At 46.4% G+C, this 18,341-nt stretch overlaps 2 protein-coding genes across 2 annotated transcripts; both read right to left on the reverse strand.

Annotated features, from left to right (window-relative positions):
- Positions 1-2,523: 2,523 nt before the first annotated feature.
- Positions 2,524-4,953, reverse strand: EDB91DRAFT_1300720 (laccase; the record flags this gene model as incomplete). Its single annotated transcript, XM_041324979.1, has 12 exons — positions 2,524-2,831; positions 2,883-2,947; positions 3,000-3,023; positions 3,081-3,229; positions 3,281-3,301; positions 3,354-4,086; positions 4,139-4,166; positions 4,219-4,292; positions 4,349-4,509; positions 4,563-4,631; positions 4,683-4,734; positions 4,784-4,953. The coding sequence occupies 12 exons, from the start codon at positions 4,951-4,953 to the stop codon at positions 2,716-2,718; spliced, it is 1,662 nt and encodes a 553-aa protein (XP_041174226.1). The 3' UTR covers positions 2,524-2,715.
- A 9,608-nt stretch (positions 4,954-14,561) lies between these two features.
- EDB91DRAFT_1251446 (uncharacterized protein) lies at positions 14,562-16,753 on the reverse strand (the record flags this gene model as incomplete). The annotated part of the gene is made up of 10 exons (XM_041323382.1): positions 14,562-14,704; positions 14,757-14,916; positions 15,229-15,388; positions 15,443-15,591; positions 15,642-15,677; positions 15,735-15,807; positions 15,858-15,965; positions 16,041-16,051; positions 16,100-16,471; positions 16,523-16,753. 10 exons carry the CDS (start codon positions 16,751-16,753, stop codon positions 14,562-14,564), a joined length of 1,443 nt encoding a protein of 480 aa, XP_041174227.1.
- Positions 16,754-18,341: the final 1,588 nt, after the last annotated feature.

Genomic DNA, 18,341 nt, shown 5'->3' on the forward strand with positions numbered 1-18,341 from the left:
TTGAGATTTACAGCTATACAAGTGCTGCCCTTAGGGTTGAGCACGGGTGAACCCGCGGGTCCCTGAAGCTATGGTGCAGTTTACTTATGTGCCGCTACTTTGGGGCAACCGCCAAATCGATGGCCAGGCACAGATGAAAGACGGTTGGTTCATCGATGCTGGTGAACAAAAGGTTATGCAGTCCATGGTGTTTCCCTCTGATCACTGCGATCACCCAAATGAACCCAAGGGCATCAAGGTTGTTCTCGAAGAACGTGGTCTTCTGGAGGCGAGACATTGAGGCAGGTGCCAAGTAAAGTGTGCCGACGAAGCAACAAACTGCTGCCTCAAGCGCATTCTTGAACATCAACCAGATTTCGTGGAACAGAACCACTCATGCAAGAAATCATCGAGGCCGCTGGTCACTTGTGCATCTTCTTGCCCAAATACCACTGTGAACTCAACTTTATCGAGTTTTTCTGGGATGCAGTAAAGAGATATCTACGCGAGAACTGTGATTATACCTTCGAAACACTCAAGACCAACTTGCTGTGGGCTATAGCTCTGGTACGTCTCAGTACAATCTGCTTATGTGTAGGTACGGGGCTCCAGAATCCACACCATACCCGTACCTGCCACACCCGTCAGCGATACACCGCGGTTTTACCCGTACGCGTGCTCTATCCTAGCAGCCTGCCCTTATCCCTTAGCCACGCAGAGGTGAACAAGCCGTGCAAAATTTGAAGATAACACGCTGAAGTGTGTGCGCCATTGGCGGGAGACGTTGAAAGCCGTTGGAAGTTGTGGCGTAATCATGTGGGTGTAGTTCATAGTGAAGTTCGAGTGCAAGTGCGAGGTATTGAAAGAAGGTGAGAGGAATATAAAGGATCCCCCATTTGGGGAATTTCCGGAGGGGCGCTGCGATGCAGATGGCACCCGCGTGTTTTCAACATCATATTGTGTTGAGTCGGATGCCGCAAATAGCGTTCATTAGCTAAGAACAAATTTAAGGATGTGAAGTTTAGGCCCAGTGTGCGTAGCAGCGTACCATGGAGTCCGGCAAGACTCAATATGCTGTGGAAAGAACATGCGTAGATTCCTTGTTGTTCTTATACCAAAGGAGGAACCACAAGGAATCTACTCGAGTTTAATCTTTTTTACACAAGTCTAATTGGTTGATACTTACGACTAAGCTTTCACGTGCGGGCTTACCTTAGGGCCAGTTCCCTTTGCCTTTGCGGCACGCGCTCTGGGCGCTCTCGGCTTGTCGATGATGCCGAGCGATCTCAATGATCTCGACCTCTACCTGACATGACTGAGCAATTAGGAGGCAGCCCCACTTCTCATCTGCTCGTCGTCGTGTCAGGTACGTCGCTGGTATCAGTCTTTAGTTAGCGACTCTTCTCATCTGCTCGTCGTCGTGTCAGTACTTAACTTTTCGGCTACCCTCCCTATTTCCCACCCTTTCATTTGTGTGCACTCTCCACGCACAAATTCTGCACGTCTGAGATTCAAGTCTCGTTTTTTTCTCATATTCCGAGTTTCCCGTCGGTTGCTGCTTTGTACTTATTTACTTCGTTCAATTTTTCATAGGGTCCTTCGCTGCCCTCGCACGAGGGACCCTCTTCCTGGCTAATCCTCGCCGCCTGCGTTTCCGCGAGGCTAAGTGAGACCATTGCACGGTGATCGAACGAACACTGAGAGGAAGGTTCATATCTCGGTGGTTCGTGACGTCGACGACATATACAGGACCAGAACATGTACGGTCATCAGGCGAGAGACACGGTGCACGCAAGTGTTGGTACATACGAGCCTAACTTATCTGGTTTCTGAAGAATAGCCATCAGTTTTTTGTGGTCACATGAGCGAGAGGGAGGCGGTGAGATGACAGATCAGATATGCCAAAACAGAAATGATATCCACAAATCACAGGCAAAACTGGTTACTCGGAAGAACGAAGGTTAAATTCATCCGGCAAAGACTCGACGCCAGTGAAATGTATGACGGCACCATGAAGTAGCAGAATCGATCTTCCGGGAAGCATGAGGAAGTCTTTATAAATGAATTCGCCACCATTGGACGCGGGAGTCCACGAGGGCCTTGACGGAAAAAATTGGTAAGATGTGAGTCAGAGGGAGAGAGGACACCTGCTTTCGATGGGGAGGATCGAAATCAGTTTTGACCGAGGCTTGAAATGCTCTTGCTCTCGCACCTCATGTTCACTACTCATCATTGTGACTAAAGTGATTTCTACACCTCGAGCGCTGGCTGTTCTCGAAATATACTAGTTTTAAAAACCCCCAGTTGGTCAACCCCACATGGAGGTGTTTAAAGCTGCTTATTTTGCATGATATCCGCGTCAACGTTGACACTAGGTTATTGTGCATGTTAGCATGCAAAGTGTAATACTGTCTCAGTGCGTCCATCTGAAACTATTTATATGAGAATGCCCATGGATTGTTCGAACCAGTTCTACTCTGGAGATCTTCTCTCGCATCTCGTGTTCGTTGTAGCACTCGTTTGATCAACGACTTCTAATTGAGGAATCGAGTGTCTTACATCGAGCACAGGCTGTCCGCGACATGCTAACTTTGAAGCTTCGTTCGTCGTTTCACTCACTTAATTTCACTAGGAGCACTAGCCGAGGAAGTCGAGGAGTCCTTTAACAAGCCCAAGCTAACCTCCTTCTCAAAACACGCCAGTTTCGAAGGTTCCCGTCGAGGACTTCCATGAACACTACGTGGGGGGAAATAAGGATGTACTGATATTCTGTGCTTCCTGATAAGAATTCTCCGCTCCAATCTGGGCTGGGGTCAACGAGTCGAATGTCGGGCAAAGATCGTCCCATGCATCTATGTATACCATCAGTTCAAGAATATAAGACGGACATCGAAGATAATTACTAGGTATGTAGCCCAGATGCTGCTGAGTCTCCGATGGACTTTCGGCCATGACTACAGCGAAACCACTGGCAACATAGTCAGATTACTGCAGAATTTCAGAGAACTTGCAAAACGCACGCATCAAGATGCCAGTCGACGTGACTAGGTGGACGATAAGATTAGTGCTAGTGCTGAATCCATAAATGTCGCGGTGCTCACCAGTGAAGGAACCATGGACCGGAATTATCTGTGACAAATCTAATCACCATCTGTTGGTTTCGGAGCCCTCCGGATACTACATCCCTGCGGACGGGATTGACGTAATTGAAAGAGCTATTTCCGGCGCTCTGCACGACATCAAAGTCATGCTATCATTACAGTGAGCAATGAGGCGCAAAGGCGTATCCAGAAATACTCACACCGTGAAGATGAATCGGATGCTGGGAGATGCTATGAGATGTATGTAACGTTGCGAATGTGCGTGAAACTTACAGGACCACCAAAGGTACTAGTCAACATCGTCAGTTCGACGACCTTGTTGGCTTCTAAAACATAAACACTTCCATTCGGAAGGAGTTCGGTTGCATCTTGCGCGCCGCTGAGGATCTGGAGCAGCACGGGCACCGTGGGAGGTTTGTATGCTACGTTGTTGATGGAATATATTCCACCTGTGTTGCCGACCACCATCATCAAGTTGATGTCTGCCTGTCCGTACTCTGGAATCCCGGGTGCTCCGGGATTGATGAGCGCGTGCAAGTTGGTCTCGACTAACGGCATGGTACTTGTGGTCTGGTTCGTATTCGGATCTGCAACGGGTGCACCATTGTATCGCAAGATAGCAGAGTTCTGGCCATTAACGAAGCTTGAGCTTGGAGTGTCTGGGACTGCGCGTATCCAGTAGTTGTCGACTGGCTGAATCGCATTGAGCACAAAAGAGTATCGCTGTCCAGCGAGTATCTGGAGCGAGTCCACGAGAAGGGGCTCTGTCAGCTCACCGTCCGCTTCAATGATCGTCATGTTATGGTCATCGATAGAGAATATAAAGTTGGAATGGCAAGACATTGCTATCATGCGTAGGCGGTATCGTTTCCCGTACTCGACGTTGACCACCGCAAGGTCGCTGTTGGGTCCCCCTTGATATCGGCCGAGACCGTTGATGAGTGTCGCATCGCCATTGATGGCACCAATATTTAGATGGCTCAAGACAGGGGCAACCACATGGTACCTATGATCAATTAGTAACGCGGATTTAAGTCGCAAATAGTTCTGAGATGTACCAGTCAGCGAGGGTGATTACGGTGGTCTCTGTGAATGGTTTAAATGAGTGGATTAATTATTATGGCATCGATCACTATACCATCGTCAACATCGTACAAATAAGATAAAGGATCTTCAGGATCATAGATAATCAAAGGCCCACGAAGGCCATCGCTAAACCGTTTCGGGTCATTTATTGCAAAGTTAAAAACACTTGCATATGAACAAACCATTGTTGTACCGCATAGTGGCTATGATACCAGTAGGTTCCGGTCTGTTGCCCAGCATCGAAGGAGTGCAGAAAGGAGTGATTTTGCGCAATGGGACACTGTGTGACGAACGAGACTCCATCTACCTCGTTGGTCCCGTTCTGATGGATTCCATGCCAGTGCTAAACAGAGCGGGTAAGCCTGGCTTATGAGTGCTGAACATATATATACCCACCACACTGGTGCTTTTGAGCATTTCATCATCAGTGAGGCTGTTCACGACGTTGATCGCGAAATTATCTCCCTTCAACTATAGTCAGTTCCCGAAGGCTCGATCGAATGGGCAAAAAGAAACCTTTATGGCTGCGATAATTGGACCCGGGAATGTCCCTCCAGCGAGCGTTGCACTATAACAATAGTTAAGGTGCAGACAAGACATCAGACACAAACACTAACGAGCGCAGGAAACCGTCTGGAGATATGACTTGATTAGAAATTGTTAGATTGGTTATAGGACCTATGGTATTCGAACGAGCGTTGAGTGGATAGGAAGTGGATCGCGAGATGATGGATGCTCCATGTGCTAGATGAAGGCAAAGAAGAAAAATGACATTAAGGGAGAGCATTGTACGAGAAGAAGTAGATGCTGATACCAGCACTCAATAACGAGTACTCACCCCATCATGGTTGCTCTTATAGGTATCCGGCACCTGCTCTTGATCCCGACTTCCGCTACAAGGAACACGCTGAGATGTCACAGAAGTACAGTCCAGTATAGTCCATGTCAGGTCCCAAGCCCCGACGGGTTGGGTAGCATCTGCTGCAGAAGCTCACAACGTCAAGCGCTTGGCTATAATACCAACAAGGGAACAATGAAATGCTGAGAACGCACTTAAGTTCGGAAATGAGGCCGATAGAGGGGCGCAACGACCGCTTTCATGTTGGTAAGTTCTGGCCTGGAAGTTCGGGATTTGCCCGTAATCATTGTTCGACGGATTAAAATACTCGCCTGCCATCAGCCGGTTTGCAAGAATCCACACACACCGGTTCAAACCAGTGGTAGATCTCGGTAAAATCCTTGGAGCCAGGCTTAATCGTTCGATCTGGCTGCTCGAAGCTAACTGTGCGTGTCCGACAGGCCCTGATAAGTGTCTCCCTGAAGACCGTTCCCTGACCATTAGTATGAAACCCGGAATTTCAAAATGAGTCTTCTTTGGTTACCTTGTGATTGAAGGCATGATTTGATTGATTTTGCTCAGCTTGGGTCAACTAGTACACAGACCTTCGGGTTGGGCGAACATTAGGCTTTACAACCGACACCTGAGGATGCAACATGTCCATGTTACACAAGTCTACACAATGCGCCACACTGCTAAATGCATCAATAGTCATTATACAGTAAACCAAATACGGGCACCTGTGAACACAGCTGCCAGATGCCAGGAACTGCAATCTAGTGCAATGAAATGGATGGAACCAAGTGCTTAGGGCTGTACTCCCAGTGGCTTCCCAAGGTGGTGATAGTTGTGCAATAAGGTTTGAGATTTATGGCTATGCTCAAAAAGGAACTTCAGTAAGTGCTGCCCTTGGCCCCGCAGGGTTGAACGTGCCGTGCAAACTTTGAAGATAACCGCTGAAGTGTGTGCGCCATTGGCAGGGGACGTTGAAAGCCGTTGAAAGTTGTAGCGCAAAACCGTGGGTCTCGAGTTTATAATTCAGCGAAGCTCGAGCGCGAGGTATTGAAAGAAGATGAGAGGAATACAAAGAATCCCCCGTTCGGGGGATTTACGGAGGAGCTGCGATGCACATCAGTGTTTGGACCCGTCGAAAAGCTATCGTTGAACGACCCCTGTTTGGTATAGTCTCGGACTTCTAGTCCTCTCCACCAATGAGAGCGCTAGCTTAAGCTAGGGAAAGCTTCAAATTGTCAACGTAAAGAGAGGCCTCTCACAGATGCAGGCACCCGCGTATTTTTAACATCATCTTCGGCTAAGCTAGATGGCGCAAATAGTGTTCATTAGCTAAGAACAAATTTAAAGATGCAAAGTTTAGGCCCAGTGTGCGTGGCAGCGTAACATGAAGCTCGAGTCGACAGTGACTTCCGGCAAGACCAGAAGAACATTTGTAGATTCCTTGTGGTTCTTGTACAGGCAAAAACTCATGAGGAATCTATACAGATCCTTTGCGCACGGTGATTGAACAAACACTGAGAGGAAGGTCGGTACCTCGGTGGTCCATGAAGTTAATATTAACGACACATTATAGGAACAGAACACAATCGATCTATGTACAGCCATCTGGCAAGAGGCACGGTGCACACGAGTGCCGAAATGGTTTTCGTACATGCCTCGCCTTCGACAAGGGGGAAATACACTCAATAGGGAAGGAACTCAAGTGGAGTTCGCACACGCGGTCACGCAAATCGCCTCTGCAGAACCAAACACACCGTCCGTCCGTAAGATTAGTTAATTTGTGCTGATTTGGCGGGTGGGTTGCACGTACCATGGACAAGGAATGGCAAATGGCGGAGTATGATCAGAATGAGGACGAGATCGTATGAGATGCTGTAGTACGCAAGCGACATGGGGAAATGTTTCAGGGGGCTGGAACTGCACGTCGCGTGAGGCGACAAGCTTAGCTCCCCAGTATCCGGTCTCTGAAGAACAAGTATCAGTTTTGTGACCACGTAAGGGAGGCGATGAGATGAAAAATCAGATGTGCCAAAAGAGAAACGATATCCGCAAATCACAGGTGAAACCTGTTACTCAGAAGAACGAAGGTTATTGGTAAAGAGATACATCCGTCAAGCATGACGGAAGTGGAATGTATGACGCACCGTGATCACATCAGAAGCGGGAAAATCGATCTTTCCAGGAAGCATGAGACATTATTAATATCATAAGTGAGTCCGCAATGGACGCGGGAGTCCATCCTTATAATTAATGGAGAGACCATCTATGCATTGATAAGATGCGATATGGGAGACGGCGTCGGCCACGGAGGGAAAGAGGACAAGTAATTTTGATGGGCGAAGAAATTTTGCCATTGATTAATATTGTTTCGATCGGAGCTTCAAATGCTCTCCCTCTCGCATCCCAATATTATGTAATGATATGTTCGTAGGCGAAGGCCTGGTCGGAGGAGCCGAGCGAGTCCTACTTTTTTGTTTTTTTTTGTTTTTTTTTTTGTTTTTTTTTTTTAATTCATATTTATTGTCCGTTGGGGTCGTAGACCCTATGTTGGACATAGCCCTATTCGAGTGCGGGGGGCTTGCTCCCAGCTACCTATTGTAGGTGTATGTAATCTATCCCATGTGATGCAACACGTACTCTGTTGGCATAGTGTTGGGCAAAGGCCAACGCCGACTTTGTACAGTGGGAGGTGCTGCGGTATGAGGTGTATGTTAGGTAGGTTAGTTTCTAAGCAGGCGGTGGTTGTTGTCGTGCTCTCTTATGTTCATGAAACTGTCTCTTTCCTCGTCCTCTTTTCCCGCAGTGATTCTCGGCCTGTGAGTATCGGTTTCCCACTTGATGTACAGAGTGTTGGTTTGGTGTGGTGGGTGGTTTTAGTTTATCTGTTTGTTTTTGCGTGAATGATGTGAATTCTTTTTAATCTAGTGTAGTCTCACCGAATATTAACTTGAATCTACCGGTGCTGTTAATGTACCGCATCAGTGGTTGGGTGGCCTTTTTGGAGGAGAGGAGGTGAGCTATGGACATTGCTTGACGACGCAGGGTATTGGAGATGATATGGCATTCACGATTGTATTGGGGACAGTTGAATAGGAAGTGGTGAACGGTTTCGTTTGTCCCGGGACATAATGGACAGTGTGGCGTGTCGCTTTTCCCAATGTGATGAAGATGATGGTTGAGCGGGATGTGACAGGTGCAAAGTTGTGTAAGGATGCTGGTTTGGCATTTTGGGAGGGTGGAGACAAGTTTGAGATAGCAGTTCAAGGGCATACTAGAGTCTACGGTCTTGGCTCTTGCGTAGTGCGGCGATCTTTTCCACACTTCTGTCCATCGCTTGTTCAGTGCGTCTTGATGCCATTGTTTAAGTGCTGACATGCTGTCTGGTAGGGGTCCGTCTTGAAGGTAGCGAGGCAGCTTCCTTCTTAGGCTTGACTTGTTTTGACCTTTCACTGCTTCCTTTGCTTCTGCATCAGCTAGCTCGTTTCCCACTACTCCTTTGTGCCCCGGGATCCACCGAATTGTGAGATCAAAGTTGCGTTCTTGCTCTAGACACCTTTTTTCGAGGTGTCTTGTCATTCTGCAGAAATTTTCTACTAAGTAGCTGCCTGGCTTCGTGTTATTGCTCTCACCGGATTTGATTGCTGCCTGGTTGTCGATGAATATGGTGGCTGGGTACTCCATGTCTCGCTCCGTAGCTAGGAGTTTCGTGGCCAGCGTCAGGCCGACTACTTTTACTTTGTATACTGTGTGCGTCTTGTCCTCCCCCAGGTGATATCTGAGGGTGCGTGGTTCTCTTCCTTCCCGTATTAACACTGCGGCTGCGCCTATTCCTCCATCATGACCTGAGCTGTCCGTGAAGATCTGGACAGTGTGTTTGAGCTCTTCCTGTTCCTTAATCACTTGTTTCTCCTTTAGGGCTATGTGCGTTTTGTAGATGTTTTTGTGTTGTGCGTTTGATCTACGGATTGGGTCTAGTGTCTTGATATTGTCTGGGAAGGCTTCGAAGGTGGCAATTAGATTGTGGAGGGATGAGTGGTGACGATGGATGTTGTGGTGCTTAACAATGTGCTGTAGGTGCTTGTGCAGGGGGTGACATTGTGGGAGGGTGGCGTGTCTGAGTGCTGTCCAGTGGCAGATCTTTTGTAAGAGTAGGGAGACGGGGAGGAGGTTGGCATGGGCATCTAGCGTGTCTGTTGCCATGGTTATCATGGCTCTGGTGATGCTAAGGGTGGCGATTCTCTGTACTTTCGCTAACTTCTTGGCTACGCCTATTGATCCACGCTGCCCTTCTTCTGAATCTCCTTTGAAGGTCGGTTTGAACCAGAGACTGGCACCGTATGTGAACTTTGGGACGGCGACAGTGAGATATAGTTGGCGCATTAACTTGGCTGATACTCCGTTAGCTGGTTTTGATAGGCGTCTGAGTTGGAGCATGTATTCCGTGCCCTTAGCAATTGCGTGACCTGTTTGATATTTCCATGTTAATTCTTGGTTGACTAGTAGACATAGGAAGCGGTGATACTCAGCAGGGTTGATGGTGGTGTTGTTGATTATGAGGGGAGGTCGACAATGTGTCTTGCTGCGTGTGAAGTCTATCAGAGTGAATTTGTTGACTTCAAACTTTGAGTTATGTTCTTTTGACCAGTGCAGTGCACCATCTGGTCTCTCCATCATATCTTTGAGGGTGCTGTGAGTGTCTTCGAAACTGGGGCCTATTGCAATGTATGCTGTGTCATCAATGAAAGCTAGCGTGGTCTCATTGTATCTTGGTCCTTTAGCTATATCAATAAGGTCAGCGTTGTAAATTAAGTATGCGATCATAGATAGTGGGTCTCCTTGGCCTATACTGTTTTTGACATCGATCCACCCGGATATGGAGTTGTTGAATTTCAACTGGGTTTTGCGTCTTTCTAGCATTCGTACTGTAAAGTTGACGATCTCCAGTGGGAGGTGGTATTTGCGCATGTTGTGGGCGAGATGGTCGGTGACGGCGTTAGGAAATGCTCCTTCTATGTCTAGAAAGAGTATCAATGCTACCTTCCCGTTTCGCCGAGCATTCTTTACGGTGCTTTCTAGTATATGCAGTGAATCGGTTGTGGTCCGTCCTGGGCGTCCTCCAAAATGATGGTCTGGTAGGAGGTTATGGTGTTCCATTATTGTTGTAACTTGTTCGGCTATGATTGCGGTTAGTAGTTTACAGGTTGTGTTGATGAGAGCGATGGGTCGGTATGCCTTGGGTATTGAGTAGTCGGCCTTGCCTGGTTTGCACAGAACCACCGTGGTGAATTCACACCACGGATCGTAATAGGTTTTCAGCGTGAACACTGCATTGAAAAGTTGGAGAAAATACGGTACGAGTATTTCTGAAGCACACTTGAGGACTATATTGCATATGCTGTCTGGCCCCGGGGCCTTGTAGGAGCTGGTGTTAGCGATTGTTCTCTCGATTTGCTCCTCGGTAATGGGAGTAAATGGCATTGCTGGATCTGGATACTCGAAGTCTTGAGGGACTGAGCTTGTCGCTGGTGGGGGAGGGAAGAATGTTTCGGCGAGAACAATACTCTTTTCCTCATTGGTGATGGCTTCACGGGCGTTTCCATTTATCGTTGTAGTTTTGAGTACTGGGATGCTCATCCTTCCTCCATCCCCATAGGGCGTAGTGACATATCTGTTTGCCTTGTAGACTTCTTGTTGATCTAGTTCCTCCAGGTATGTGGTCCAATGTTCTTGCTTCGTCTTGTGGATGGTTTCGGTGACTTGGTTTCGATATTTGTGATGTTCCTCATGTACAGGGTGAGTGGGTAGTCCTCTCATTTTAAATGACTTGTCACTTAGCTCATCTTTCTTATCTATCATTTGCGTTAGTTCCCGGGTCCACCACCTTTTCGCATGCGGGCTTGGTTTCATTTGTGGAACCTTTTCCTCGATAGTTGATTTTAGGGCTGCACTAAGGTTGGCCACAGCTGTCTGAAACTGATCTATTGAGGTGATGGGCACTGGTCCGGGTAGTCTGCTAAGGTGATCATTTAGACTTCCGCGAAAGGCCTCCCAGTCCACGTCTTGAAAGTTGAAGGTTGTGGTGGTTGAGGAGCACGGTAGGTCTAGATCTAGGGTACTGAGTATTGGTACATGGTCTGTACAGGGGGGACGGCATCTCGGTGCTGTGGTACATGATGTGAAGGCATCTAGGGCATGCATTGTACAAAAGACATTGTCGGGTCTCGTCTAATTGCTGCTGCTGGTGGATTGGAGTGTTGGGTTGTCCCTCGGTAGCACCATCTGCAGATTGTTATCCGCTAGAAGCTCAATGATCTGTTGGGATGCTTCTTGTGGGTCGGGTGGGGTGCATAGGTGTGTGTTTCTGGCTTCTTCCCACAGAGGGTGGTGAGCATTGAAGTCGCCTAGCAGTATTATATGGTCAGAGGTTTGCAGGCAGATCTTCCTTGATTCATTGTCTAGATAGTCGGCTAGGACGGGTATGGTCTGTCGCTTCTTGCTATCATTGTAAACATTGAATATGGTGATATTCCCGAATTCCCTGTTGAGCTGGACCACCACTACGTCTGCTGATGGGAATGGGAGTTGGCGCCAGTTGTTCATATTGATGCGCTTATTGATGAGAGTTACTGCGTGTGAACGGTTCTGGTTGGTAAACTTGTATGAGGGGTATATTACGTTCCAATCCGCAGTCGCTTTCGTGTTGCCTAGAAAGTCGATACAGGGTTTCTGGATGGCGACCAGATCGTAGTCTTTCGCTGTGAATGGGCTGCTGAGTATACAATGTTGTGCCGTGCTAGATTTGTTGAGATTTTCTTGCCAGATTCGTAATCTTACAGCCTGATTGTCGGGTGTATTATACATATTGAGATGAGAGGGGGAGGTTGTCTGGCGTTGGTGAGCAGTATTGGAGACTGGGAGATTGTCGAGCTGAGAATCCCACGTTGCGGGGGAGGTGAGATGTGCCTCTTGCTGGTCTAGTTCCTCTTGGAGCGAAGTGATGTTCGAGGGTGTCCTGGGTCTGTCTTAATGGTTCTTGCTGAGGGGGGTTAGGACAGTGTACTGGGCATGTTTGCCTTTTCTAAGACTAAGTTCTTACCAAAGTTTCACTGTGAACTCAATCCTTTGGAGATGGTATGGGGGTATGGAAAGTATTGTAAGTCAGCTATCAATATTATTGAAACATCTATTGATGAAAGCTTAGGTTTTTGTAATGCATCGGATGGTAAATTCCCAACTGCAAAAAATTCTTGTTCCTCAATGGCTCGATCTTTGTGGTACCTTGACTATCTGGCATTTTTCCGCAAATCTTGGTGCTATATGGATGCCTACAGGTGCACTACTGCTTTCTCGTCAAATAACATATTTGTTGAACTCTTAAATTAGAAAAGGACTTGATGCTCGACAAGCTGCATTTGCTGTGAGGAAGTACAAGTCTCATTGATGCATTGGTATGACAGCTGAAGTCCTTGCATGTGTTAGCAATGCTGCAGGGGCACACATCAACCTCCTGTAGCTCTGTAGTATCATTTCTAGTCACCAGGTATGCCTCCTAGGCCTACAAACACTGATTTTCTTACCATGTTTCAAATTTTTGTGACAAAAATTTTGAATTTTGGTTTTTTGAATTTCTGACCAGCAAGCATCAAAGTACACATGAAATGGAGTAGATCTATGCTACTTTCAACAAAAATAAGTGAGTTTTCATGGTGCAGTAGTAGTTGCGCGTCAGCATTACCCAAGGCATCGAAAACCTTCTTCACACACTGTACAACGAACACATGTGTTGAAACACATAATACTAGGTTCTTGCAGGGAACTTCTAAGCTGCTTATTTTGCATGATGAGCATGCAAAGTATATACTCTCTCAGTGCATCCGACATCTGAGAATGGCCGTCAATCATTTACACGCTACCACCACACCCTGGCAGGTGTATAAATACTTACTGGCTATAGTAACAAGCCATGAATGCATACTTCTCGGTGCTGACCAGTGGCTTCTTGTATCAGTACTCTCCCTGCAGTACTGCCCCCTGGTGCCCTGTATTAATACACTCCCTGTAGTACTGTATCCATACTCTCCTGGGCACTTATCCCCAGTGTGCCCTGCGATGTGCACTGACTAAGATCATTCAAGATTGCAGATCTCTAGTAGATCACCTTCTGTCCATCCCTTCTTGACCATCAGGCTTCGCGATCCGTGCCCTAGCAGATCTCGTATCTGAACGACATGTTTTTTGACTTGTATTGATACTTATGACAGTTCAAAATTGCAGATCTCTGGTAGATCACCTTCTGTCCATCCATCAGGCTTCACAGTCCGTGCCCTAGCAGATCTTGTATCTGAACAACATGTTTTTTTTTTGTATCCATAAATGGAAATAATGGAAGTCACACAAATTTGTTTTCTACTGGCCAAAATGTGCAAATGTACACGTTCTCTCAGAAAACAAGTTGAATGCAATGATAATAATCAAGATTTAGCCATCAAATACAAGAAGTATATGAAAAAAACATAAAAGCATTGAAAAACATATTATGCAGTATAGGATGTTGTTGACTGAGCGAGGAGGCCAGGAACCACTCTCCACAAAGAAAGACAGTAGGTTCACGTCAAACATTGGATATTAGCTTGCCATGAAGCATATGCAATGAGTGCCTCGTTCTCCTGCACTGCAAAATCAACCCTGGCAACTGCACGTTCGTCCCACCACCTTCCTTGCCAATCAAAATAGGCAAGCACATGCTGCATCTCCTCCTGCACGAGATCAACTTCCTCAGCCCACCTGTTAGCACATGCGCGTGCTTTGCACCATTCAACACGCATGGCTGTGGAAAGCTCTTCCTCACCCGCACCATGGTGTTGCTTCCAAATCCAAGAAACCGAAACTAATCTTCGACCCTCTGTTTCAGCTTCTCCTCCTGCCTGTCCCTCTGTCATCCCTCGGATATCATCATCATTGAGTCTCGGGAACTCGACCTGCCAGGTGAGCTTCGAGAGCTTAACCCTGAGGGAAGCTAAGGCAGCCCAAGCTGTGCGATACTTTGTAGCGGCAGCATCTATCTTCAGCTGTATGGTATCGATAACTGCCCGTGATCTCATATGCGCCTGCTGTCTTCTAATCCAATCCCTCTTGAAGCCAGTGAGATGCCGTTTGAGTCGTAGATGTTTACGGAGTTCTTGGAGAGCATCATGTGCCTGGGCACAACGCAGTTTCCACTCGATGTCATAGAGGTTGATATCACAAGTCATACCCAAATTCGCCACAGCAGAAGGCATCCATAACTTTATACAGTGGACTGCCTCTTCACACGCGTTGGGCATATCAGGGGTGTCACTTTGCAGGCGGGCAACACATGGCATGTACAGTGTTTGTATCTGTACCCATTGTTCGATATGGCGGCACAGACCATTCGTTCATTGTTGTAGCAGAGAAAGCTGATTATCCGTGGTGTGAGTGCCAACATTGGTACTATCTATAGCTAGGCGCCATCTGAGAAATAAAATATTAATGAATGGTCAGCAGCCAGCGCCATGAAAGACTTACTGCAGAGATTTGAGATCAATTTCTACGGCTACTAACACACTCGGAGATATGTCTGGATGCAGGGAGGTGTTGACACCATGGCTAAGCTGTTGCCCTTCGAGTTGCGAGAGTTCAAGCCTCACAGAAGCTTGTGTGGCGACTGTGACAAGTGTGTCAGACCTCAATACACAACATGAACTTGAAATATGTACCCGATGCCTCCAACTCGAAAGGGTTTGGCTTTGATCGGTCCTGTTCCCATTCAGTGATCATGACCTGCCAGGCTGCAAGACTTGCTGGAGGAATTGCTTCTTCGAAGTCTTGGAGGTCAAAGATATGTTGGTCACACTCAGGAATTGCCTCTTTAAGTTTCTGTAAAAGTAAAGGACCTAAAGGTGACAAGTGAGTGCACAAGAGACAATTTGAAGAGAGATATAGTACATACCCAAGTTACATACTTTGCACCAGTTCCAATCACCAAAATGATCGTCCAGGATGTCGCATCATGATCCTGGACCCATTTCCCATGTACTCATAGCAATCAGATTGATATTAGACCAGCCACGTTCGATGGCCTTGCCATCAGTCCTTGCCATACCCTTGATGAGGTTGAGGGAATATGTGGTTTGGCAAGAAAGGATGTGTGCCAGCAGATGAAATTTCGGAACTACAAATGTGACTGACTTTGTTGTCGGGCTGCAAGTGGATCCTGGAAGGGTACCGCGACATCTGCATCCAAAGATGCTTGCTCCATTGGCACACGATATCATAAGAGATGTTGAGGACATGGATGTCACTCGCATGCTGTAAAGTTGAGAAGAAAAGATAATCCATATTGACATATCTAACCAAATATCTATCAGGATTCACATTGAGACAGAATAGAAAATATATTTACTTTTCACCTTTCTGTAGGTCACCGACCATGGATGGATGAGTCAGGTTATGCCGTGCACAAACTATGGCACCAACACCTGTGGCCGCCATCCCACGTGCATTTTTAGTGTCAGCAAGATTGATGGCATTATGACCTGCACAGGAACTTTTCTAAACAACAAAATCAACTCATCACACGTCACTAATTGACAGACACTCACCTCTTGTAGCTGCCTACTGGAAGCATCCAGTACCTCCTTGAATCTGGTTCATTCCACAAAATATGACCAGCCATTACTTAAACCTGGATCCACTTGGTCAGAAGACTTGTTGCAATGGCATAACCGAAAGTTTGTGTCAATAGCCAGAAATAATCCATAGAGCCACCTGTCAAAATGTAAGTATGAATGTTAAATAAATGAGAATATGAAACATACTTGACATTCGGTGGAGCATTTTCCCAGTCTTGTGGCAAATTTCTGCCTGGCTGAGGACAAGCTGGACAAAGTACCGCGAGCTCCCCTTCCTTTGTGCTGAGAATACCACTTGGATCGTGGCCATGTCCAGCTCATAAAAGAGATGTGAGGTGACGATGTTGGCGACTCATCCTTAAGAAAGACTCATAATGGTCCTAAATATATGTCAGTATCCCAACCACACCATAAAATCAGCTCAGTACCTTCGGTTGACGTGTCCCTGTATTGTCTGTCAGACGCGACAGTGATTGATAATACTCAAATGCAGATCCTTTGGATTCAAAGGTATACATCTGGAAATGGTCTAGAAGGTGGAAAGTAGCAGTCGTCCGTGGATTGGTAGTGGTAGCTGGGTACAAGCGTGCGTGCAACAGTTGAATATCATGTGTTTGTGCTGTAGTGCAGTTACAGAAATTCAGGGTGACACTATGTATGCCGTTGATCTCAAGAATGGTGAAATCATCGTCGAACGCAGAGGCTGGGTTACAACACATGACTCCTGAAGGATGGCCAAGTTGAACACATAGGCCAAGGTCATGGAGTGAAATACAGTGGAAATAGGTACCTGTCCATATCTGAGCAGGGTGAACAATGCAAACCAAAAATACAAATATAAAAAAACTTACCTCCATGTGATACAAAGGCGTCACAGTGTGCTGCATGACTGTGCATCCTTGACAGTATAGCTGAAGCCCTTCACAGTCCCTACAGCACACGACAGCTTCGTTCGGGCACCCGGGTAAACCTTGGCATGTTTGATACAACATAGTGTCTCCATGTCCTTTGAGTCTGATGAACTCCTTGAGGAATTTTTCTCGCTCAGGAATCCACAGCTTCTGAGGTTCATCCTTGAGCATGGTGAGCAAGATACGAACAGAGAAAAGATGACAAAATAGTTACCCCTGCTGTGCATTTCCTTTTGGCTTTAATAGGCTCCATGTCTGTGATAGTATCCGCGAGGAATTCTACATAAGATTCATTGACCACATCAAAATCAAAAGCCTCTGAAAGTCCTGAATTACTAGCTGATGGGGTTGCTGCAGGTAAAACAACATGTGGCAATGATATTGCTTGTGGTGCCCGAAAATATGAAGTCTTGACTGAGTGGCGGTCCCTTTGTGTGATGTCTATAGATGTGTGTGCATGAAACACACTTCCTGGTGGTGTGCCATCTTGAGTGTCATCATTATGTCGGTGCTTTGCCTCGGCAGCGTATCGAGCAGTGTTCTCCACAATGAACTGGCGGTCATACTTGTTGAGTTTTCAACAATAACCTTTACACTTAGTTTCTGAGACCATGATTTATGGTTGGTTACCTAGATCAAAATTCAACAATGTACATTTCATCACATGATGTAATCAAAGCACGGTATAGGGTATAGTAATCAAACATGCTGCCATACTAGCCCATCATTGAACAGGGCATGCTCCAGAGCTCCTGGCTCTTGATCCATCAGAGATAAAATTTGCTCCTCAGCTGCAAGCCAGAGACGTGCTGTATGAAGAAGACGTGAACATTCAGTTTTAAGATATGTGGTGCATGGACCCTCTAAATTTGCAACAAATGTCGACAGATCTTTTGCATCATTGAGCAAAGTGGTAGCCTCTGATACTTGCTCCAGAAACTCTGGTCTCACAACGCTCCACCCTCATGCATCTATATCCTGCAGAACAACACCAACACGGTCTTGGCAACCACTGTGATTGTGGCTGCCACTGGTATATGTCCTGCTCGATATCTCATCTAAGGTTTCAAAAGCACCAAGCATGGCCTGCAATAAAATTAGTATTATACATCAATAGATCTAGTTAGCATACATTGTTGGCTCCCTGTCTCTGCCTCCACCTGCATTGCGCTTTATTGTGTTCCCAACCGATATGCCTGATGAACAAGTTCCTTCCCAATAAACTATTTAACATATACAAATACTCACCACAAGTAATGTGTATGCTTTGTCTTCTGACGTGCTTCTCGTCGGTCTGGTGATGATTTGCGACAGTGTCCCATGAGTATTGAGAAATAGGTGTGCAATTGTGTGTGTGATGTGTGTAAGGAATGGGGCAAGTTTGTATATACTTGTTACCACTTACCAGTCTGTGATTGGTCGACTTACCCATAGACACAGCCACAACTTCGGGACACTTATCATCCTACACACAACTGACTCGGATGCTCCATGTATTATATATATACAATCATCTAAACAGATCCAGGACTATTGAATATTATTATTATGAACCAGAACTTCAATGGTTCCTGAAGCGGCTATGGTGCAACAGTTGTCATATCAAAATATTTAGTGTCAGCATTGGCAATCCCTGTCAAACTTGATTGAAATTCGCACACACAAGAGTGATAACTGAACAAGACGATATGGTATACATTGACGCAAGAACTTCAAGACATGCAAATTACATTGGTATCTAGTCTAGCTATGTAGCTAC

The sequence above is a fragment of the Suillus paluster genome (assembly GCF_016628075.1).
Source record: "Suillus paluster strain FC165 chromosome Unknown EDB91scaffold_54, whole genome shotgun sequence".
Classification (NCBI taxonomy): Eukaryota; Fungi; Basidiomycota; class Agaricomycetes; order Boletales; family Suillaceae; genus Suillus; species Suillus paluster.